The sequence below is a fragment of the Acinonyx jubatus genome, chromosome E1, assembly GCF_027475565.1.
Source record: "Acinonyx jubatus isolate Ajub_Pintada_27869175 chromosome E1, VMU_Ajub_asm_v1.0, whole genome shotgun sequence".
Taxonomy (NCBI): Eukaryota; Metazoa; Chordata; class Mammalia; order Carnivora; family Felidae; genus Acinonyx; species Acinonyx jubatus.
In genome coordinates this window covers 46,836,123-46,859,931 of record NC_069397.1, presented here as the reverse complement: position 1 = coordinate 46,859,931, position 23,809 = coordinate 46,836,123, and the positions used below count along the sequence as shown (strand labels likewise).

Below are 23,809 nucleotides of genomic sequence, written 5' to 3'. Positions count from 1 at the left end.
TCCCAGGTTCCTCCCACACTCGAGGGGAGCACACCCGGGGGGGGGGGGGGCGGGGTTGGGGATTTCAGGAACCACGTTAGGATTCTGCCCACCGAGTTCCCCTGAACTTGACTTGGGAGTCCCGGCTGTGTCCCTGACTTGGGGTGTGAGCTTGGAGAGTTTCCTTCCACACCCTTTGATTCTGAGTCTCCTCATTTATCAAGGACGGACAATAATACCAGACTCGGATGGGCTGCCCGGAGGATTAGATCAGTTAAACCGTCAGGCATGGCAGTTGCTAGGAGCCCAGTAAGTGCAGCTCCCCCCTTTCCCTTTGCAAAGCGTGGTTCAGTCACGGTGGAAAACACGGCACGGGCAGTATGCCTGGAGGCACCTGGTCCCGGAACCAGAAGGCGGAGCTGAGCTCCAGCCTCGTGTCAGGCCCCACCGTTTCCGCCGCCCGCCTCGCCTTCTCCTGAATGGTAGAATCACTGCAGCTTTGGGGGTGAAGATCCCCAAACCAAAAAAACGAAAAATGCTTCGGAAAGATCTTCCTCGGCCTACGGCAGGAGGGACGGTTCCCTCTGCCCAGAGGCCAGATCCCATAGGACGGGTGCCCTCCTCTCCTGGTGCTGAGCTGAGCAGCAGGGGCTGTGCAGGTTGGGGGCAGATGTCGTTCGCCTCGTGGGGTCGCTTGTTGGTCCACCTGGCACTTTCAGCATGTTCTGTCAGGACCCTCACAAGAATCTCGTACCGGCCAGGGTGTTCTCGCTCAGACAGGGAATGCGCCTCCGTCCGCAGCCCCCAAGTGTTAGCCCTGGCTATGACCCGTCAGCTCGAAGCACATGCTGGTGGTTCTTGTGTTGGTGAACAATCAGGAAACTGAGGACCAGGACTGGCCCTGACGTCGAAGCGTACAGAAATCAGAGGTATGGAGGCACAGATCTGTAGACTGAGCTTTCTTTGCCCCTTCAGAGGAGAATTCCGGGTTGAAATTCCACTGTCTGCTCAACATTTCCAGCCTCACCTCCCGCCACACTGGCTGGGATGCCAAGGGACCCTCCCCAGAGGGAGCCACTGCCCACCCAACTCCATCCATCCTTCAAGAGTTACCTTGGAGGTAGTCTTCCACGTGAAACCTTACCCCCATCCATCCATCCATCCATCCACTCGTTTGTTCATTCATTCATGCAACCTAGCACCGGATCTCCCAGGCACAGGGGATTATGTCAAATGAGAAAGTCCCCCCAACTACACAAAAGGGACCCGGCCCTGCCCACCACCATGCCCACCATTCTCAGACAGAGAACACAGCTTGAAGCAGCCTGCCTTCCACAGGTGGAGGGGGAGGGGGTCAGATAGGAACCACCCATGGGAGCCCCTCTGAGGCATCCCAAGGCTCCCGGAGATGTAAAGGCCATCGGTCTGGCAGGAGGCTTCTTGAAAAGGTAACAAAGTGGGAGGGGGCTACGGTGTTCCCATTTCTTTCTCTGAACAAGATCAACCCCGGGGCCTAGGACCCCTGGCCTGAGTGCGCCCCAAGGCAGACTCATCGTGATGCGTAAGAAGCTTCAGTCCCTCCCTTGCATGGCTGCTTCCTTTGCCTCATTTTGTGTGTCCTTTTTCTTTAGGGGGGCCTGTCTCATTGCACAAACTTCAGGGCCCAACAAAAACTGCATCTGTTCCTGATAGGACTGTAGACGTAAACATCACCCAAGCAGGACTTCTCAGGTAGAAGGGGTCCCTGTCTGGGGAGCACTGAGAGGCCCTTTATGAAAGAAAGTACAGGGGCCCAGAATGTAACGCAGACATCTGTGGGTAGCCCGCTTCCTTCAGCAGGTCTCCCTGAGTCAAGCTGTATGGGGACAGAGACAGAGAGCTTCTGGCATTGAAACAGAGCTGGTGTCTAAGGGCGGAACAGGGGATCCAGGCTAAAGCCCGTCTGCTGATCCTACAACCTCGCTCTCCCCAGGCCAGGGAGGGTGTCCCCCAGTAAGGACTGTGAGAACGTTTCCTTTCCTTACTTTATTCTCTGGCCCCCCAGACAGCTGGAAACGCACTACTCAGACCGACCTTTCAGCCTCCAGCCAGTCATCCTGATCCATGTCAAGCAAACACAGGCCCCCCCCCCAAACCTGGCTGCCTCTGGGCTCCCCCGAAGGAAATCCCAGAGGGAACGCCCACCTCCACCTCCAGCATGCCCACCGGGGCTTGATTGGCTGTCGGGGAGCCCGTGCCCGCCCACGGGGGGCCCTGCAGGCCAACTGCCTGGCCTCACTGACTCGGAGGAGGCCGGCTGGCTCCGGGTTGTGTGGACCTGAGGCCCGAGGCGGGGGTGGTCCAGCACCACACCAGGGCTCGACATTTGCAGAGAGGTTCGCTCTCATTTATTAATGAGCCTTGGCAGTGGCCCTGTGAATTAGGGCTCAGTTGGAGATGTGGGCTCTGAGAGGCTGGCACAAAGGCAGCTGGAAATAAAGCCTATGCATATGGGGGCAGAAGGCAGCTTCTCACCCCTGCTGGGGCTGCTCTGGGCCCCTGTGACAGGTGCACACCTGTCCCTCCACCTTCTCCCCGTCGCCGTCCCACCCACATGCCTGTCCACACACGCACAGGCTGACACATCCGGTCATTCAGGGACATTGGTGTCTTGAGTCGGGGGCTGAAGTTGGTACAGTGCTTCTCCCGGAGGGCAGACACGGAGAGAAGGCCCGCCAGGCACAGTGCCGAGGGCTCGTGCTTCACCTAATCCTCACCTCGGAGGCAGGTCCTGCGGTTATCCTGGCCGTTTGAAGCAGGGAAACGAGGCACAGAGGGGTTGAGCGGTCCACCAGATCTGAACAATCCATAACGGACTCAGCTGACTGCTAAATTGGCCCCCAAGTGGCCCAGTCCTGCTGACCGCTAAGCGGGGTGTCGTATAAGTAAAAAGCTTGCACTTTGGAACCAGATAAGTGAGTTCAAATCCTGGTCCTCTCCCCTGCTTTTTGGAGCCTCAGTCTCCTCCTCTGTAAAATGGGCACAAGCAATAAATACAAGGGCAACATGGCATGGTACCCGCACAAAGTCACTCTCAGCTGCCCCTTCCCTCCTTCTTGGAGGGTGATGGGTGGGCAGGTCGCCAGTGAAAGAGTGAAACGTCCAGGGTGGGGATAGGGGTAAGGAACGGGGGGCCATGGCATTGATGTGAGGAGGGCTGGAACTATTGGCCGCCTGGATTACCCACTAATCCGTGGCCTTGTGAATGAAGATGGAGAGAGCCACCTTGCACAGTGCGATAGACTCCGTGCAACATTCTTTATTTCTCTTTAACAAATTTCCCCTGGGCCAACTTCAATTCAGGTTTGTTCCGGTATCTAAAGGTATAAAGCCTATAACTCAGAGCCATTAGAGGTAAAATATTCAGGCCTCCACGGACACAGTGCTGGCTCCCGGCCACGGCTTGCGCCGCTGACCCAGGTCCCGGCGCCTCAACAAGCCTCCTTCTCCAGCTGTGGTTTGAAGCCCCGGAAATGCGGTCCTGAGCTGCTGTCCGCAGACAGGGAGAGGTTCTGCCGGGGAACTGGATCTCAACAGGGAGGAAAAATGGCTTACTGAATAATGAAAGCTTTGCCATCACATGGCAGTGGCTTCCCAGGGTGCCTGAGGAAGCGCAGACTTTTTAGCTCTGGCTAAGAAAGGGGGAGGGGCGGGGGGACAAGTGTCGGAAGGGGCGGACGACAGGCTCAGACTCGTGCAGGCGTCGACCCTGCGAGGGCTCGTGAGCCCACACCTCCGCTTGCCGGCATCTTCTCTGGGATGGGCCGCACTTCTTTTGAAACATCACGACCGGGAATTTATGGCCGTGTGTGTGGTGTTGCAAAGGGGGTCCAGGCGGGCCTCTGGGTTTCTCCTTTTGTTGCTATCACTTCAGCCTGTTTCATGAGGCAGCAATCTTTACTTTGGTTATAAGAGTTGGGTAAAATGGAACTTGTCTGACAGCCGGTCACGCTGGGTCCCCAGCTGTGGTTCTCAGACCGTCGCCCAAGGATTCGCCTCTAGATGGGTTGTATCTGTCATATTACAATCGGCTCCCAAGATTTGTTGACTTGGGAGAGTTGATGAGAAGGAGCAACCGTTGCTAGACCTGTCGGTGCCTTGCGGCTTCGTCATTGGGCCCTCTGTGCCCTTTCTGGGAATTTTCACCCACTGGTGGGCAAGACAGATGGGAGGGTGAAGCAGGTGTTCTCTTCACCTTTCCTGCGTGGGCATGGAACCAGCAGGCCAGGAGAGAGCAGTGACTCCTCCTGCCCTGTCCCCAGTCCCACAGAAACCCCCTTTGGAAGAGGAAGTTCGGTGCCATTCAGCCACCATGGATCAAGCAGACTTGAGCTTGAGATTCTCAGTCCCGTGTCACCAGGTCACCCCGGCAGGTGACTTTGAGGGAGGCAGCGACAGGGATACCAGTTAAGAGAAAGGACACGCAAACCCGAACCAGGGCGGGTCATGTGGATGGAGGGGAGGGATGGGTCTGAAGCAAGTGGCAAGACTGGTTGCTGGCTGAAATGCAGGCAGGGGAAGAAGAGGGAGGAGCCGAGGCGCCTTCCAGCGAGGACCCCCCCAGAGGGCGGGGACAACAAGACAGGGGGAGGAGGCAGAGAGCTACCAAGGGCAGGATGAGAGTTGGAGTGTGAGCCATGCCATCCAGGTGGGGGTGTCCACTGGGCGGTTGGCCGCTGAGTCTGGAATCGGGGAAGGTGTGGCCTGGGGAGTCACAGTCTACAGAGTGGGAGGTCACCGGGGGTGTAGGACAGACAGGACATGGGGGCAGACAGAAGGTGGGCACCCCGTGCAGGGGGGGGAGCAGGAGGAGCCCATGGAAGAGAGCGAGAAGGACAGTCAGAGGAAAGTTGGGAGGGTGCATGGAGTGCCCCCCCAGTCCCGCTGCTTGCCTCGGGCTCCGTTTCCAAGTCTGTCGCTTCCGCGGGCAGTCCACATATCCTTCTCCACCCAGGCTCTGCCTTCCCTCCCGGCCGAGCTCTTTGGCACACATTCCCAAGGAGACACAGCCAGCGTGTTGGTCGGTCCTTTTGGGTGCCCTGCGTGGTACATGCAGAAGGTGGTGAGAAGGAGGTGCTCCCGAGATGGCCCAGGTAGCTCATGGAACATTCCATCAGACGGAGTAGGATTCCCTCCGCCCCTGCGTTGCCATTGCCAGCAAGTGCCGGAACATACTTATGGTCTGGAATGGTGGTACAGCCGGGCACGGAGGCACACGGGCTCCGAAGGATGATTGCCTGGGTTCTAATCCCAGCTCTGCTGTTACGATTCGGGCAGGCCCCAGGCAAGTGTAACCTCTCAGGGCCTCGGTTTGTTTCATCTGGAAAATGGAGCGGATGAGAATACCAGCACCCACGCGAGAGGATGACAGGAGGACTAAACGAGTTAAATCATAAAGCCCTTGGGGCAGTGAGATCCTCCGTAAGCACTGGCTGCTCGCGGTGAGTGGTCACTATTGTAGCAATGGCAGTAGTTAGCGTGGGAGCAGCTGCTGACCCCAGAGGGGCTCCCCTCTGCAGACTTTGGTCCTGTGACCCTCGCCCATCTCCGCAGACTGGCAAGAAACCAGGGCACCTGCGCACCGTTAGGATAGAGGGGCCTCCAAGTTCAGGCTGGCAGGCGGGGCGGCCTCCGCAGAGAGGGCTTTGTTCAGAGGAATTAGGGAGAGGGCCGGCCCCTCTGCCCCAAGTGACTTTCAGTGGACCCGGGAAGGGATGGTGGGCGATAGATTTAGAAGCCCCTGTAGGTGGCATGGAATCGGTGATGTGCAAACACTGAGTGTCTTCCCAATCAGGTGACAAATGTGGTTCCTCGACACCTGCCTCCACCCGGCCTCGCCCTGGGCTCCGGGCGAGCAGAATCCTGTTGCGAGCTGGGGCCTCTTCTCTCTCTTTGTGTCTTTTCCCAGCATTTCTCTTGCTTAATGGTGAGAAGCTGGGGTATGGCTTCCCATTGACTTTGATCCTCCCCATAAACGGTCTGCTTGACTCACGATGACGGTTGTTCTGTTCTCTTCCTCGAGGCGGGGTATGGGGGGGGGGTGGTTTCTCCAACCTAGTGAGCACCTAGCTCACAGCAGCCCCATCCCAGCCCACCAACACCCCCCTCGTGGGAGGGAAGCTAACTTTTATGTTGTATTATATGCTTTTTTTCTTTTCCATGCAGACGAAAGCCCCAGGCCTTAGCTCCCGACCTCCTGGAGGAAGCTGAGGCTGATTGAGCTGTGCCTGGGAATGAAAGGGCCCCTGCTCTGGATGGGTGTGGGCGTGGCCTCTGGGACTGACCGGGGAGGACCAGTGAAGGCTGGGGGCCAAGTCTCCCAAGCCAGGGCTGTTTTCCAGAGGGGATCACTGGTTAGTCTGAAGACGGATAAGAATGGGGGCCCAGATTAGCCTTGGGGAATCCTTCTTCTCTGCCCCAAGTCAGCGGGTGACCTCGAGTGAGGCTCCTGTCCCAGAGCCTGGATTCCAGCTGGCCTCCCTGCCTCCACTCTGCCCTCCAACCCTGGAGAGAGGCAGACCTCCCTCTAAAGCAACCTTATTACGTCTGATAACTGGTTGTACACTTTTCAGCTGTCCCCTGCGGCCCCCAGGCCCAACCACCTGCCATCTCCTCCCCATCACCTCCACCTCCAGCCACATCTGTAAGCCTCCGTGTATCTCCCCAGACATGCCCTGACCTCCCCATGGGCCTCGGCCGTGCAGGCCCCTCTGTCTGCAGTGTCTACCCTGCCTTTCTTCTTGCTGAATCCTCCTTCAGGGCTCAGCTGCAGGGTCAGTGTCATGGGCAGCTTCCCTGACTCTGCTTCCCTGATTCTGGCTCACTCCCCGCCGTAGTCCGGTGCCCAGCCTGGCATAGGGCGGGCTCTTGGAACGTGGGTGTAGACCCGAACTGAGGAGAACTGGATGGCCGTGAATACTCAGCTTCTCTTCCGGGACCTGAGGGCCCCGCACAGGGGGGATGGAATTGACATGCTCTCTCTGGCTCCAAAGAGAATGGAAGGGACGGGGTCCAAAATTAGAGAAGCCCTTCCTGGAAAGCTGCTAGGCAGGACATCCAGTGCTCTGGGGGTTGGGGACAAAGGGACAGGCCACCAGCTATGCCTGATTAGCCCAGGCACTCTGAGGCCTGTCTAAGCCCATGACTTGGTGCATCCTCACCAAGTAACCTGGAAGCACCAGGGTTCCAGCAAGTGAGGGAGAATTTCAACCTGATGCCCTGGGCCACAGGCGCTGAGGCAGTGAGACAGGTCTTAAAAACTGGGTTTCAATCTGGCTTCTGGTGCCCACGATGAGCTGTTCCCCCAGTACCCAGGATACTCTGTGTGCTCCCGGGAGCCTGCCCCACAAACCTGCTCACTTGCACCATCAGAAAATGCTGGTGAGGGGCGCCTGGGTGGCTCAGTTGGTTAGGCATCCGACTTTGGCTCAGGTCATTGTCTCATGATTCGTGAGTTTGAGCCCCACGTCGGCCTCTGTGCTGACAGCTCAGAGCCTGGAACCTGCTTTGGATTCTGTGTCTCCCTCTTTCTCTGCACCGCCCCGCTCTCGCTCGCTCTCTCTCAAAAATAAATAAACATTTTAAAAAAGAAAAGAAAATTCTTGTGGCCTGGCAGCTGTGTGCCCTCCAGGACGCCGGCTCTCTCTGCCTCCCATCTTGCCTCTGTCCCTTGCCCTGTTCTCAAACAGGAGAGGGAGGCAGGGTGGCACAGGGTGGGAACTCTGGTGCCAGGGTCAGATAGGAACAGAGCCCTGGCTTGGCTGCTTGGGGCTCTGTTACCTCTGGCAGTTACTTGCCCTCTCAGAGCCTTGGCTTCCTCATCTGTTAAATCGGTTCATAGGAGCTCCTACTCCATAGGTTATTTCAAGGCTTTAATGAGAAAAAAATGGGAAACCCTTAGCACAGGGTTTTGCAGGGGGGTGGGTGCTCAACTGAGGCCAGCCCTTTTCAGTCTGGAGACAACTTCGTTGTAATTTGGTAACGGGGCTAGGAGAAAACAGAGTCACCGAGTCAGGAAGGTTTTGTTCATTTTGAAAACTGCAATAGCATACATATACGCAGACAAGGGAGAATCCACGTGAGTCCTGATAGGAGATAAACCCGGCCCGATTCCTTCTAGTAGGGCCAGCTGTCTCTTTACCACTAGAGCAGAGCTGAGTATAATAGCTCACATGTTTTAAACACTTACAGTGTTCCTGGCACAGTTTGAAGACTGCATTAACTTGTTTACTCCCCCCGACAGCTCTCTGAAGATGTCCCCATATTTATGATCCCCTTTCACAGATGGTAACAGTGAGGCACAGGGAAGCGAATGTGCACCCAGAATCACGCAGCTGTGTGACAGAGCCAGGACTAAAACCCAAGCCGAAGGATTTCATAACCTACCGTCTCTGTGGTATCTGGTCACAAGATGATCAACAGTAGGGCATGGAAGGGGCGCCTGGATGGCTCGGTCCATTAAGCGTCCGACTTCAGCTCAGGTCCTGATCTCACGCTCCGTGGGTTCAAGCCCTGCGTCGGGCTCCGTGCTGACAGTGCGGAGCCTGGAGCCTGCTTGGGATTCTGTGTCTCCCTCTCTCTCTGCCCCTCTCCCGTTCGTGCTCTGTCTCTGCTTTTCAAAAAGAAAGAAATGCTAAAAATTTTTAGAAAGCATTAGCAGCGCATGGAGCACTACGTTGAGAAGAATGTAGACTGTGATCAGGGGAGAAAAGTACTGTGATTGATTAGCAGTGCCTGCCATGGACTTGAGAAGGGAGGACCCAGCTCTGTGCGGGCCACCTCCTCATCACGAGCCCTGGCATCGTTGACTGGGAAGGATCATTCTGTGATGCAGGGGCTGCCCTGCACATCATAACATGCCTAGTCGCCTCCCTGGCCTCCTGGAAACTACCCGCCAGTTTCCAGTGGCACTGAGCTCCCCCAAATTACAACAATCAAAGCTGTCTCCAGACATGGTCCCCTGAGGGGCAGAGTGGCTCCCGGTTGAGAACCTTTGCATTACAGCAGGCAGCGGGGATGGGCAAAAGAGCACCGAACTCAGAGTCAAGAGAACAGAGTTCTAGGCTTGCCCGTCACCAACCAGCCCATCACCATAGCAACAGCCCTTTGCCTCCTCAGGTTTCAGGTTCTTAATGTGTCCAGTGTATGGGATGAAGTAGATGGTCCGAACGATCCCTTCTAGAAGTTTATGATTCCCCGCTCTGATTCTCCTTCCCTCTCCCAGGCCCTTCAATTAAAACCCTCAGGTTATTGGAGCATAACTTTCCAGAAATCTGCAGAGGCAAACCAACGGAAAGGCCTGGAATCTGCAGAGAGCTGTTTCACCCCCCTTGGAGCTCCGTATTTGCTCCTCATTAAAAGAAAGAAAGAAAGAAAGAAAAAAAATAAACAAACAAACCCTGAACCTCGGTCCTGAGATTTCATCCAGGCAGCAGTTACGAAGCAGATACGAGTAGAAAAATCACAGAGACAATAACTGAACCCCTTACTTCCCTGTGTTAGGAGAGAAAACGAGCTATTGGTTGGGGAAATCTCCCTGCCCTGTTCAATTATGAATCTCGGCAGGAAGCCTGGAAAATCCCGGCCCGCCCTGGAGCGAAGGGTTGGAGGAGGCGTGAGGCTGGCGCTTGGGTTCTTGAAGAACTCACCAAGTGACGGGAGAGATTCGGGATGGTGCGTGAGGGAGGCCAGGCTCCCATTTCCTGCCAGAGGGCCAGGGTGCGGGGGCAGGTGGAGCCTGGGGGCCCAAGAGCCATCTCTGGGGTCCTCAAAAAAAGCTTATGGGGGAGGAGACTTTGCTCAAGGGCTTGGTTTATTGGCCACCAGTAGGTAGGAGGAGACACCACCATTTATGGGGACCTTCTGCGTGGTGGCCTCACGTGGTCTCCTTTCCTTATTCCTCATGGCAACTGTGTGAGGTCCATTATCCCTGCTTTATAGATGAGGAAACAGGGATGCTGTGTAATTAACTGGGCTGATGAGGGTTCTCCCAGGGGACTGAGGCCTCGAGAGGCCGAAGTTCACAGGACACACGACTTCCACCTGGCAGCATGGGGCCCGGCCTTCGGCATTCCTGTCTGCCGACACGTGTCCCTCCTGTCCCCTGGGCTCTCTGGTCTCCCAGGAGCCTGCGCTCCTTTTCGTGTCTTGCCAAAGCATTGCACGCTTACCCAGAAGAATGAAGAATGACCGGCCCCCGGAGCCCACAAAAACTGGGTTGGAATCTCTTTCCCCCGATGAAGGCGCAGTTGGCTGGGGGTTGGGATTCTCTTGGTTGCAGCCACAGAAACCAACTTCTTCCGGCTGCCTCCCCAAAGAGGACTTTATTGGATGTAAAGGGTCCAAGGGATTGAGGCGGTTTAACAGCAGGCCACTGAGGACACCCTGTTCGTGAGCTCCCCAAGGTCCCTTGGCCCCTGGGTCTCCTCTGCTTTTCATCCCAAATCCAGACTCTCAAAAGAACTTCTCACTGGCCCGGCTCTTGGGCCAACTGTGTGCCCAGGATTTCTGGCCGGGGACAGAGCCATCCAGCGTGGCCACCGGGGAGAACTCTGTGTGAGGGACCCATCCCAGAGAAAGACATCTTCCACAGGTACTCTCCGGAGGTACATCACAGCCTCGGGATGGGCTCAGTGCCAGGCACGTGGCCCGCCCTTCCTGTCCCCATCCTCCCCCACCCCGAGTCACTGCCCAGCTGTGCAAGCCCCAAGATCCTTAGAATCCAGATCTAAAGAGCGGCCTCAGTTTACCAGAGTAACTTTGCTCTCCGGGTCCCTGGTTTACAGAGATAGGGTGTGAGGGCAGTGGGAACCCCACTGCCTGGGGGAAGGAGCGTGAAGCGGAGCCCAGCAGGCACTGAACGGGAGTCTCGCCCCGTCGAAACAGGTGCCGTCTTCCTTCCGTTGCCGACGACCAGAGGGACTTCTGTCACAAATGTGCCACCGGCCCCGCTTCCACACCCTGCTACTCCTGGGAGACACCCTTTTGGACCTCGCAGCTCACCTCGCCTGTGAGATGGAGGAGGAAGAAGCATCTTGGAGACAGAGCCCCACGCCCCTGCCCCTGCCGCCGCCATCTGGTTATGCAGATGAGAGCCGAGGGAGGAGGCCCGTCCGGGTCCAAGTTGCTGTGCAAGCCGTTCTTCTCGGTCGGAACCCGTCACTCCTTGACGTGGCTCTCTCCTTGTGGCCCACGGTGGGCGAGGGGCGAGGCAGGCGGAGGTCCGGGTCCCCCAACGGCCTCCCCGCCTCAGGCTCCTGGCAGCTGCAGGAAGCTGTGAGTTGAGGCCAGAGTTTAAATGCGTCCCTCCTCACAAGGCGTCAATGTGAGGGGAGCATGAAGGGGAGCCTGTTAACCCCGGGGGAGCGGAGCCTGCACTCCCCCAGCAGCTGGGCCCGTCTGGGAGGCACAGGAGACCCCCCTAAGGGGCCCCTGGGCCAGGGCGCGAGCCTAACAGATCACCGTCCAGCCAGCCAGGCGGGAAATAAGATCACAGACATGCAGAGCCTCCAGGGACCCGGGCTCCCTGAATTAGTCAGGAGGAGGCCTGCTCCAGCTGCAGGAAAGCTCCCAGGGCCGCTTCGGCGCCCACGGCGTGAGACCCAGTCCCCTCACGGGGTGATGCAGACACCTCCATGACTGGAGCCCCGCCTACCCTTTTCAGCCTCAGTTTCCCCTCACCATGTGCGCTTTCTTCCAGAAGCTCACTCCCCGGAGCTGTCCCAGACACCCCATCCAGCACGTCTCTTTAATCCTTTGAAATTCCATGAACCGCCCACCCCCCCCCTCCCCAACTTCCCTCATAGCACATGTCACCGGCTCGCTTGCTTCCGGGTGATGTATGCACTCACCTCCCCGACTGGGCTGTAAGTTTTTGCCAGCAGGAGCCACGTCTTTGGGCTCCCACGGGGCCTGGCCTCAATCCACGAATACTGAGTTAAAAGGAAGGATGGGCAAAGGGTCGAATGGACGGACCAGGTCTCCGTCAAAGGAAAGATCCCGAACGGATCCTGTAGGCGCAAGGAGGCACCCGCAATGACTCTGAGCTAAGGCTGTGGAAAGAAGGAAGAGCATGTGTGAAATGTGCCCCAGGCACTGGTGGCAGGTGTCATGATGCCCAAAGAGACTGCCCAGGCTCTGAATCCCAAGCACTTGGCCGTGGAGAGGACACGGAAGGCTCGGGTCCGGTCTGAAGACAACCCCGAGAAACTATATATTCGCCCTCAACATCACCAGGATGTATCCTTCTCAAAGTGCTTTGGCCCACATGGGTCTCATCGGGCCTCACTCTGGCTCTGAAAGATCATAAAAGTAGTTCTCCAGTTTCCGGATGAGGAAGAGCTTTCCCGACATCCACTCGGCAGCCCAGGTCAGGTCCTCGATGAAGCGCTCTCTGGACTCCTCGTTCAGACCTCTCCCCTCAGTCGTAACTGCCGACGTTAACTGGAAAGCTCCGGGATGGCAGAGGTCACATCCGCCTTGTTCTCTTCTTGTGCTGCTGTTGCAGCAACCGAAACCCACCCGAACGGGTAGTGCCTTCAACATGACCAAGGTGTATTTGTCGCTCATGTCACAGTTCAAGGTGGACAGTCCTCTTAGCTTTCCTCCACAATCGGGTTCGGAGACTCGAGCCCTTTCCGACGCGTGGAGCCACGCGTGACTGGTGGGGAAGGGGGTATGGAGATGGAGGGCTGCACCCACTTCTCCAGAGATTTGTCCAGAAAGGGCACACGCATCACCATCGCTCACACCCCATTCACCGGCTCGGTCACGCGGCTGCATCTGACTGCAAAGGACGCCGAGGAAGACGGGGCGGCCCCGCATCCACTAAAAAGAGGACGTGAGTTTTTTGGCGAGCAGACACTCCTGCTTCCGAGGGTCCAGCACCCAGCACGGAGCAGGTGCTCACTAAACACAAGCTGGATGAAGAAACGGAAGGTCATGGTGGCTTAAGGGGGTCTCACGGAGAGCCACTCACAAGCTGGGGGGCGGGGGCACCCCCAGGAAAGTCCAGTCCAGCCCACGCTGCCTCTTCAAGCCTGCAGTTGCTCTCTGGGAGCCCATAAAGTGGTTTCCCAAAAGCCCGCCTCGCTGCAGCTGGAGAGAGGCCAATGCGTGGGAGGACACCAGAGCGTGCCAAGTGGGAAATCACAGCCATCGGGAGGGTTCTCTGGAGACACAGTCATGGAGGTGGAAGAAATCAGGAGAGAAGTTTTGGGGGGGGGGGCGGATCAAGGGAGCCGGAGGTGGGGAAAGTGAGGAGCTTGCGGGGGAGAACTCAGATTCCGATGTGGAAGTCCTACCCCCAGTACGTCAGACCTTATTTGGAGGTAAGGTCTTTATAGAGATAATCAAGTTATAATGGGGTCACGAGCATAGGCCCTAAACCGTATGGCTGCCATCTTTATGAAATTTGGGGCGCCTGGGCGGTTCTGTCGGTGAAGCGTCCGACTTCAGCTCAGATCACGATCTCATGAATCGTGGGTTCAAGCCCCACCTCGGGCTCCGTGCTGACAGCTCAGAGCCTGGAGCCTGCTTCGGATTCCGTGTCTCCCTCTCTCTCTGTGCCCCTACCCCCCTCAAAAATAAACAAACATAAAAAACCATTTTTTTTTTAAGAAAAGGGTAAATTTGGAGACACACTTGCACACGGAAAAGACTGTGTGAAGCTGAAGGCAGAAATCAAGGTGATGCCTCTACAGGCTAACTGCCAAGATGGCTGCCAACCGCTGACGCTAGCGGGGGGGGCCCAGAATGGATTTCCCTCAGAGCCCTCTCCTACCTTGGCCTTCTGGCTTCCAGCACTGAGAGACGGTGAACTTCTGTTGGTCGGGCCCCCCAGCTTGCGGTACTCTGTTACAGCAGCCCCGGGAATGGGAACACACTGCCCTTCCAAGCTGGCATGATGGTGCCCAAGTCACTTCCGGCCGGACCTCTGGTCCCTCCCTCATCTGCACACACATCAAAGGACGGGAAACAGGGCCTCCCCAAATGAAGTGCACTGCTTGCATTGCCCTATGCAGCCTCCTTTCTCCACCCCTCGCCACCCTCACCCCATGCGCCTCCCTTCCGGAGTGGCTGTTGCCCACCAGGGGTCACCCCCCTGGGGACCGTGCAGTAAAGCCCCATCTCCTCAGCTTTTCCAGCGAGACCCCCACACCCAGTTCCGGCCTCTTCTGCCTCCGCCTCCCCCACTGCTGCTTGCCACCCAGACCACACCGTCCGAGGTTCCAGAACCTAAGGCTGGCCTCCCTGCACACCTTGGCCCCTCTCTGTGCCTTTGGCTTGTGCTGTTCACCAAAGCGTCTCCCGTGTACATATCAGTGCACCTCAAAAATCCTAGCCTTGCGGCGTCTGGGTGGCTCAGTCGGTTGAGCGACCGACTCTGGATTTTGGCTCAGGTCATGATCCCAGGGTTGTGGGATCGACGAGCCCCAAGTGAGGCTCAGTGCTGAGCGTGGAGCCTGCTTAAGACTCTCTCTCTCTCCCTCTCTCTCTCAAATAAAAAAACCCCCAAAATCCCAGCCTTAACCAAGCTCTGCCCCCCGCTACCACCGTCCTGACTGGTCTAGGGCCCTGGGTTACCCTGCCTCCAGCCCGAGCGGCCCACCCTCCGGCCTCAAGTATCAGCTGGTGCCTTTCGCCCCAAAGTCTAGGAAAACAAGTTGTCTTGCCACCAGAGGGGGATGGGGACCCGCACTTTCACATCATGCTCCAACCAACCAGAACTAGTTGTAGCTCTGAGGACATACCGCTTCCTGCCTCCAGAGTGAGGGAGGCAAGGACATGGACCCTGAAGCTGGGCGGCCCTGGTTCGAATCCCAGCTAGGACACTTAGTAGCAAATGGTCTTATCTTCTCTACCTCGCAGGGTTACTCTGACGATGGACTGAGTTAATAAACGACAGGTACTTGAGTTAGCGCCTGGCACCTGATCGGGGTTAAGTAAATCCTTGCTGCTATTCTTAAAAAAAGGATAATACTCCTTTTTTATCCGTGAGGATAATACTCTTCCCCACCTCCCCGCCCATCAGCCTGACCAAAGCCTTGCCTCCCCTCCACTCTCCACTCCCTTCCCAAGGTCCTGGGTCCTTTCCGGAAAGGCCTGTATCCTCCTGGAAATATACAGCGTTTCCGTCCTACAAGCTGCTCCCGCCCCTTCCCACGGGAATTGGGGTCCGGGCTGGGGGCAGCTTGACCCAGGAAGGCGGGGGCGGCAGGGATGAGGGTGCTGTGCCATCCTGTGTCTGAGCAGCCCTGCAGGGACATCTAGGACCCCGCACTCGACCCCCCGACCCCAGCTTTGAGCCCAGCCATAACTTCAGGACAGAAGCCTACAATCCAAGCGCCTCTGATCCCCTCCCCTGCCTTCCAGCCCATTGCCACCACCCGAAACAATACTAGTGGTCATTTCTCTTATCTTCTTGTGTCGTTGGTGCCCCAGGACCTTGCTCCGTGAGGGCGAGGACGTTGCCTCACTGAGACCTTGTGGCTCAGTGAATTCGTCCGGCACAACAGCGTCCTCGGTGAAAATACCGTTGGGGGACGAGTGGTGCAGAAAAAGCCCCACTCGGCACCCCCGTCCGCGTGCCCCTTGTGCTGGATGTTCACAGCCCTCCTGTCGTTGGGCCCAAAGGGGCCTGGCCGTGTCAGGCCGCCTTCCCGCCTCCCCGCCATCCCTGCCGAGCCAGAGCGGCCGTTTCCACGGCCTGGAGATCCCATCGCCTGTGGCTTGGGCGTCAGGACACCGCTTCCCTGAAGCCCACCCCGCCTTCTTGGTTGCCGTGGGGCTGCCCGTCCTCATCTGTCCCGGGGCGACAGACCAGCGGCCCACACTGCATTAGAAGTGCCTCCCGCGCTTGCTGAGGGGTCTTGGAAAGGGAGCAGCAGGGATGCGACGCCAAGGAGGTGGATTCCAGGGGCCGCCGCTCTGCCTCGTGCACACCAGGCCTCGTCTCTAAAAGGGAGCAAAGAAGACTCACCAGCAGAGGCCGAATGCTTGGTGGCTCGGAACTGGGCATCTGCAGTGAGGCTGGCCTTCCAACATCGCTCAGCCTCTTCCTCCCGTCTTCAAAGCAGCGACGTGGCGAAGATGAAATGGGCTGATGCACAGAACGCGCTCAGCACTGGAACGTCTTTCTCCTTGCCTGAGCCCAGGGCTTGCGTGCTGGCGGTGCGCCTTGGGCGACGGTCCTAGGGAGAGGGCACAGGGGAAGGCTGGGGAGGGCGGGACGGACACAGAGAAAGCCGGTGCCCGGGGCGTCCCTGAGCTGACCGTCACTCGGCCGGGTCCTGCGGGGAGCCGCCCCAGAAAGCAGGTGGGACGGACCCCAAGGACGGGAGACGGGCACATCCGTCCGCCAGCTCCCATCTTCCTGCTCCCAGGTTACCCTGGGCGGGGGGCTCACCCCTCGATCTTCCAGCTCTCCATGGGGGCGTGCAATGCAGCTCCCCCCACAGGCAGCCGACCCAGAGCCCAGGGCGAAAAGCAAGGAATAACCGGTGCGGCTGAATCGAGGTGCCAGCAGGAGACGCCTGCCCAGAGCTGGTCCCTGCCTCCATGAGTGGCTGGAGTCAGAGACGGGCGGACAAGTGGGGGGTGGGGCAAAGGGTGTCTGTGCTCTCAACGGGTGTCCGTGGCTGCTTTGAGCGTTGGCGACGATTGGATGAAGTCAGACTTCTGGAAAATGCTTTGCAAGCGATCAAGGAGCACGCGAATGATCAGTGGCGCCCTCTACCATTCTTTTGTCCGGGATTCCCCTAATTACAAGAGGCCTCTGGAGTGGCCCGTGACGGAGGCTTATGTCAGATGCTAGCACTCCTGAAATGACTCTGTGGTGACCTACGCCTCCTGCGTTGCCTGGGACTTTCTGCCGTTTCAGCGCCGAGAGTCCCCAAGTCGTGGGGGTCGGTCACCCTCGCTGCAGAGGGGGGCACACCCTGGAAGGAGGGCAGTGGGGATACTCACCGATGAGAGGCGACAATGCCTCTCGCGCCATGCCCACCCCCACGGCTCCCACCCCGCTCAACCCGCTGCCACATCTGAGCGGATCTGTGGCCAGTTCAGGAGGGCCGTTACGTTTTCGCTAAGAATCAAAGATTCCATTTTTTTTTTCCTCCTTTCAATAAGCCCTGATGGTTCGTCCTCAGACATCGTAGGAAACTCGGGGGGCGGCGGGGGTGGGGGATGTAAAGAAGCTAGCTTTAATTCACACATAACCCAATCACCCAGCTCAGAGTCTGGAGCCTGCTTCCGATTCTGTGTCTCCCTCTCTCTCTGTCCCTCCCCCGTTCATGCTCTGTCTCTCTCTGTCTCAAAAATAAATAAAAACGTTAAAAAAATTTTTAAAAAAATAAAATAAGGTTGACAGTCGCTGGGTTCAGGGCCCCCCTCCCCCCGGATTCAGTGTGACCTCATCTTAACTTGATTACATCTTCAAGACCCTGTTTCTAACTAAAGGCACATTCACAGGTACCAGTGGTTAGTATTTCAACACATCCTTCGGGGTGGGGTGGGATATAATTCAACCACAGTGATGCCCATGCCTTCAGCGTGTGCATAAGAGCTGGGTGTGGAAGGAAGGGAGGAGAGAAGAAAGGAAGGGGAAGGAGTTTATTCGAAGAGTGAGACTTGCATGCATGTATTCAATGTATCTCTGAGCACAGTTGTATGTACATGTGATCGACAGCGTGTGCAAACAGCCCCAAGAAAGGGATTGCACGGTATAGCTGAACTGATACTCCGTAACTATGGATGGCTATGCAGCCACTAAAAAGAATATGTCTTAAATAACAGGCAATATGTTGGACTACTGCTTACAATTTCTATCCAATGCAAAATATCCCTCCTAAATGTAGAGTTTGATTTCAGCAAAATTGAAGGGACATTTGGAGCCAGGGCCTCTGTATGCAAGCTAACAGTTCAAAACCCGAGTTTTGCTTTCCGATGGAATATATAAATATATTTCTTGCCTCATTTCTGCCAAAGCATATTTCTCTTCCACGTTATCAGTGTTGGAGCAAGCTTTATTTCCCTAGGCTCTTTAGTATTTCTCTCTAGGGTTTTCAGCAACTGATGGATGAGTATCACTTTATTTTTTTTATAAAAAATAGACAGAAGTTCGGGCACCTGGGCGGCTCAGCCTAGCATCCAACTTCAGCTCAGGTCATGATCTTGTGGTTGGTGGGTTCGAGCCCCGCATCGGGCTCTGTGCTGACAGCTCGGAGCCCAGAACCTGCCTCAGATTCTGGGTGTCCCTCTCTATCTCTGCCTCTCCCTGGCTTGTGCTCTGTCTCTCATAAATAAACATTAAAAAAATTTTTTTAATACACAAAAGTTTTTTTTTTTAAGTCCAATCTATAGGCTCTGACCTGGAAAGATTTTTGTATGTGTTGTTAAATGAAAAAAGCAGGTTATGGAGTGAAGGGTGGTGAATAATTCTGTTCAAAAAATGGGGATAGAGCCACCCTTAAAATCCATTTATCAGTCCCTTATAAAACTAACCTCAGCAATTGTACCCCTGGGCATTTATCCCAGAGAAATGAAAATGTCAGGTTCACCCCAAAACGTGTACGTGAATGTTCATAGCAACATTCTTAGAAATAGCTGAACATCACAGGCAGAATCACTGGTAACAATCAGATGTCACAAACTGTGGTACATCCGTGCTGCGCAATATTGCTGCTCAATAAAAAGAAACAAACCGTGGGGGCACCTGGTAGCTCAGTCGGTTAAGCATCTGACTCTTGATTTCGGCTCAGGTCATGATCTCACGGTTCGTGAGTTCGAGCCCCGTGTCGGGCTCTGTGCTGGCAGCTCAGAGCCTGGAGCCTGCTTTGGATTCTGTGTCTCCCTCTTTCTCTGTGTCTCCCCCCGCCCCATTCATGCTGTCTCTCTCCCTCAAAAATAAACATTAAAAAAATTTTTTTTAATAAAAAAAATGGGGGAGACCCCTGGGTGGCTCACCCAGTTAAGCATCTGACTCTTGGTTTCGGCTCAGGTCGTGATTTCACAGTTGGTGAGTAGGAGCCCCCCGGCTCTGTGCGGAGAGGGAGAAGCCTGCTTGAGACTCTCCCTCTCTCTCTGCCCCTCCCCCTCTCACTTGCACACTCTCTCACAAGCTCGCTCTCTCTCCCTCTCAAAATAAAAAAATAAACTTAGAAAAGCGGGGAGAGCCTCACATACATGTACGCGAGTAGGTGTGCGCACGGGAAGGTGTGGGAAGATACACAGCAGACTGGTTGGCCTCTGGAAAGCGAGTCTGGAAAGAGATGATTTAATTAACCTTTTCGCGTCAGCCTCTCCAGTATTTGACTTGTTCCAACAGGCGTGTGTGTGACTTGGTAAATTTGTTCAGACCCACAAGGTAGCCCCCAAACAGTGTGTGGGGAGAGGGAGAAGGCGTCAAGAGCTCCGCCTGGCCCACAGCCATGCCTGGAAAACCCTTGCTCTGTATTTCCACGAACGTCTTGAATCCGGATCGAGGGGAGAGCGTGACTGGCCCACCCTGGCCTCCGTGTGTCCCGCTTCCCGGCCACCCTGACACCACCAGCCTACCGTCGTGCTTTTTCCTGCCCCTCACAGCCTCTCGTGGCTCTCCACCAACCCCAGGCACTCAGGGAAGAGAGCAGGGGCGGGGGGTGACTTCTGGGTCCAGCGCTGGCGAACCTTCCCTGAGCCGTCACCAGGGGCCAAGAATCATCTGAGTGCCTTTCAAGCATTGCCTCTTGGTGATTCTCCGAAGAGCCCCAGGAGAGGAAGCCTGTGGTTGTTGTACCCATTCTACAGATGAGGAGATGAGGTCGTTCTTGCTTGGCCTGGCACGGAGAACACCGTCGAAGCGTATCCCACTGGGGGCATCACCGTCCCCTGACCAAACCCGGCCCTCCCACCGATGGCCCTCGAGGCCCGCGGGCCTTCGGGAGGCAGGGGTGTTCACCCGGCACCCCTGCCCTCTGGAGGCGGCAGCTTAAGGAAATCGACAGAGGGGAACGTCTGGCCCGTTAACCGGCCAACGGGTGGGAGGGCCGTGTCCCCTGAGCCCTCTCAATCGGAAGTATGGAGAGACGGATGCCAGTCGGGCGCAGGCCCTGCTTCTGACATTGTGCTTCCAACCGGGAGGTCAGGCTGGGCTGCGGGAGGCCAGCAGGACGCTTGGCAACAGCTGCAGAGCAAGAATTGGCCCCAGTTGGAAACAGCCCCAACCCCAGCCACACAGTGTCGTCAAGAGGAGCTCCTGGCCGAAGCGGAGAGGCTGAACCGGGCACGAGGGGGTTGGCCTGCGGGGCGGGGCCTGGCGCCCTGTGTGCCCTGCTCTCCGCCCGGGTCCGCTTCTGTGCTGGGCGCCCCCAGACTGCAGGGGAGCAGCTGCCAGGAGAGCTGGACGATAGCTTCTGGAAGGGACGACCGGCTTCTCCTCCTGCAGTTACGAAAGTACCCAGGACGTCCTGCCTCCCACTCTGCGGAGGCTGCTTCTCAGAGTAGGGAAGGGAAACCAGGCAGGGCGGTGGTCCTGGCCTTTCTGGAAGTTTCTCTGGCTGCAGGTTCTCTTCCCTCCATCACCTTGAGTGAGTCAGCTCGGGTCATGATCTCGCGGTTTGTGGGTTCGAGCCCCGCGTGGGGCTCTGTGCGGACAGCTCGGAGCCTGGAGCCTGCTTCGGATTCTGTGTCTCCCTCTCTCTCGGCCCCTCCCCAGTTCTCTCTCTCTCTCTCTCTCTCTCTCTCAAAAATAAATAAACATTAAAAAAAATTAAAAAGAGAGAGAAAGGGGAAGGACACGGACACCATGGTGGCAGATTTCATCCCAACTCCCCTGACCCAGACCCATACCTGCCGCCACTCGGCCCCCAGCCCCGCCCCTTAGACGGGGCCTTCTGAGTCCAGCCACCAAACTTCCCTCCGCTCCCCAGGCTCTGACCCCAGCCCTGCCTTTTCTCGGCTTCCTCCTCTCCCTGGAAGTCCCCTCCACCTGTTCCCAGGGGCAAATTCTTTGTCATGTCTCAAGACGGCTCTGCAGTCGCCTTGGACAGCATGTCCTGCTTGATGCCCCTTGTCCCTGCTTGGTGACTGATGGTGTGCCTATCACTCTTACACACGGTCACACACAGACCACTATCACCGTTGGGGCACGCCGCCCTCCATCTGGTGCTTCTCTGTGTGCCCATCCCCGCGCCAGACCAGGGATGCCAGAGCGGGGATTTCTCCTCTCTCCGTGCCCAGGGCCCGCACAGAGCCTGGCGCACATGCGGCACGCGGGGCTGGAGTCGATGGATACGTGAGTGCACGGAACACTTAGAATGTTCTTTTCCTCTCGTTGTCTCCCAGGGATCTATAAAGGCCACTGCTTCCGGATCAATCACTTCCCAGAGGACAATGATTACGACCACGACAGCTCGGAGTATCTCCTCCGTAAGTGCCAAGCATCTTTTGCTTTCCTTGTATGTGTGGGAGGCAGGGGGGCAGCTGCAGGAAAGACGGGCCCCGTGAGGGCGAAGGGGTGCTGTTCTCTGGATGCTCTTTCTCTCCCTTTCCGATTCAGAATTGTTAGTTTGGAGGATGGACTTATGTCCAACGCTGCCATGGCATGCTGGGTATCCCAGTGGGGAGACTGAGGCCCAGCCAGAGCAGGTGACAGTGTGGGCGCTCTGCTCGCCAGGAATGCTGGTCACGGCAAGCTGCAGAGTCGCTGATTGCTGCCATGGGGCCTGGCGCAAGGAGGTTAAAGACACAGGCCTGCCCAGGCCAAGCGTCCCTAGGGGGCTGTGATACCCCAAGTATATTGCCCTCCCGGCCCTGGACCCGCCCACCCCACCCGCCACGTACCCAACATTCTGTTCTTGAAAAATCAGACAGTCCGGTGGGGAGCCACCGCCTCTGCCCCTGTCCTGTGGTTGAGTTGACCCCCAGACTGGAAGTCACAGCATATACTGGCAAGGACAAACCCGTCCCACACGGGAAATCCAGATCTCATCCCTGGGCCTGTGAACACCACCCTGGGAGAAAGGGTGGGGCCACAGCCACAGAAGGTGCCTGGAAATGAAAGGACAGCACCCCTTGAAGCCGTTTCCCCCTTTCCCATGAGTCAGAACACGCACACAGCTGCTCACGGCGTCACCCTCGGGGCCCGGGGCGCAGCTTCATTGATGGAGAATCAACAGCAGCGTCCTCAGAGGGAGCACAATTCACTCTGCACCTGCTTGTGGATCGTTTTCTTCTAAGAGAAAGGATTTGGGTTGTGAGTCGTCTGGTCAAACAGGACAGCGTGTGGTTCCCGTGGAGCCTGGGGAAGTGTCGGGAGGCTCTGGCCAGACCCAGAACCTGAACAAATTGGGCCAGCTCTGCCTCCCTCACCTTCTCTTCTTCCTCCTGCTTCTCCTTCCTTTCTGCTTTCTGGGGCCAACGCTGAAGCAAGCAGATGAGATTCCATAGGGCCACCGCAAATGGCTGTGCGGCTTACGCACATACTCACCTACACTGTGGTATAAACGACACCCTTCGAGTTGTACAGTGCGCGGCCTGCACAGCCATCTGGGGCGACCCCTGGTGCTCAGCCCAGCTGGGATGGCTCATGAGCATCGGCCCAGAGGTCAGATGATGTAGCTTTCTGGGGCTCCAGCAGGAAGCAGACGGCATGCTCAGATGCGGTGAACGAAGGGTATCTAGTGAAGGACTATTTACAAAGTGAGGTCAGGGTTAAGGAAAGCTTGCAGGGGGTGGGGGAGAGCAGCAGGGCTAGTGGCCACAGGAGCCCTTGCACTCCGGGGCCTGAGCAGGTGAGGAAAGCAGGCATGGGAGCCTGGAGAAGGGAAGCCGGGAGGACAGGGCTGCCCGGCAGGCGCTGGGGCTTTTAGGAGGGAAGGCAGTCACCTCACCTCACCGGAGCCTTCAGGAAGGAGGCTCGGGGAATACTGTTTCCCTGCACGCTCCTCCCAAAGCCAGAGGCAACGGAGCCCAAGTATCCCTTGCATGGTGCATGGTGCGGCCTCCCGGGGGCAGGAGGCAGAAAGTTCGAAGGAGGACCGGGAGGGGCAAGTCAGGGATGTGCAGCACACTCTCCCCTCCAGCTTCTGGCTCCCACTGTCCCCGGATTCCACCTGCGGTGCCCGAGGTGGGGGGGGGGGGGGGGGCGTGAGGGCTAGGAGGGGCCCCGAAGTGATTTTCCCAAATCGATGGGGACAGCACAGACGAAAGACCATTTGGGAAGGAAACGCCCTCCTCAAGTGCGCTCTGTGGGGGCCCGGCGGGTTCATTCACAAGCTGCTGATGGAATTGGGGCGGAGGGCAGAGCCAACCCTCCAACAAGGGGGTGTTTTTCCACTCGGGGGCTGGTGGAAAAAGGAGCTGGCCCCGAAACGAGATTCGGAGTACAGGTACCTGTGAGCTTCAGCCAGAGGGAGCAAGCAATCTCCTCGAACTGGGGGGGGCCAAGGTCACGGTCACCACGGCCGTCCCCCACAATTCCCAGTATTTGGCCCTCTGGGCCCCAGAGTATTGTGGCCCCCAAAATATGCAGAAGCACAGGAGACAGAGAGGAGGGGTCATGATAGTTCATTTATTCACCCATTTAACACAAAGTTATTCTTGGGCCTATTACACGCCAGATACTGTGTTAGCCACACATGTCACTGCAGTGGCGGAGCGGATGCTCCAGTGGGTCAGAGAAGGTCGTGGAAGGTTCCATGGTGCTTGCCTGTGGGAGTGGCAGCTTAACCATCCGGGCGAGGGGTATCGACCCTGACAGGTCCAAGGCCGTGCTTCTCACACACCCTGCCTTCCACAATTCGAGAACAAAGTC

At 56.9% G+C, this 23,809-nt stretch overlaps 1 protein-coding gene across 1 annotated transcript in view; it reads left to right on the top strand.

The window, feature by feature from the left end:
- CACNG4 (calcium voltage-gated channel auxiliary subunit gamma 4) overlaps nucleotides 1-23,809 on the top strand; it is a 56,699-nt gene that overhangs the window by 24,304 nt on the left and 8,586 nt on the right. The window contains exon 2 of the mRNA XM_027047845.2: nucleotides 21,340-21,423. Coding sequence (XP_026903646.1) covers nucleotides 21,340-21,423 — 84 coding nt within the window. The remainder of the gene's footprint in view (nucleotides 1-21,339; nucleotides 21,424-23,809) is intronic.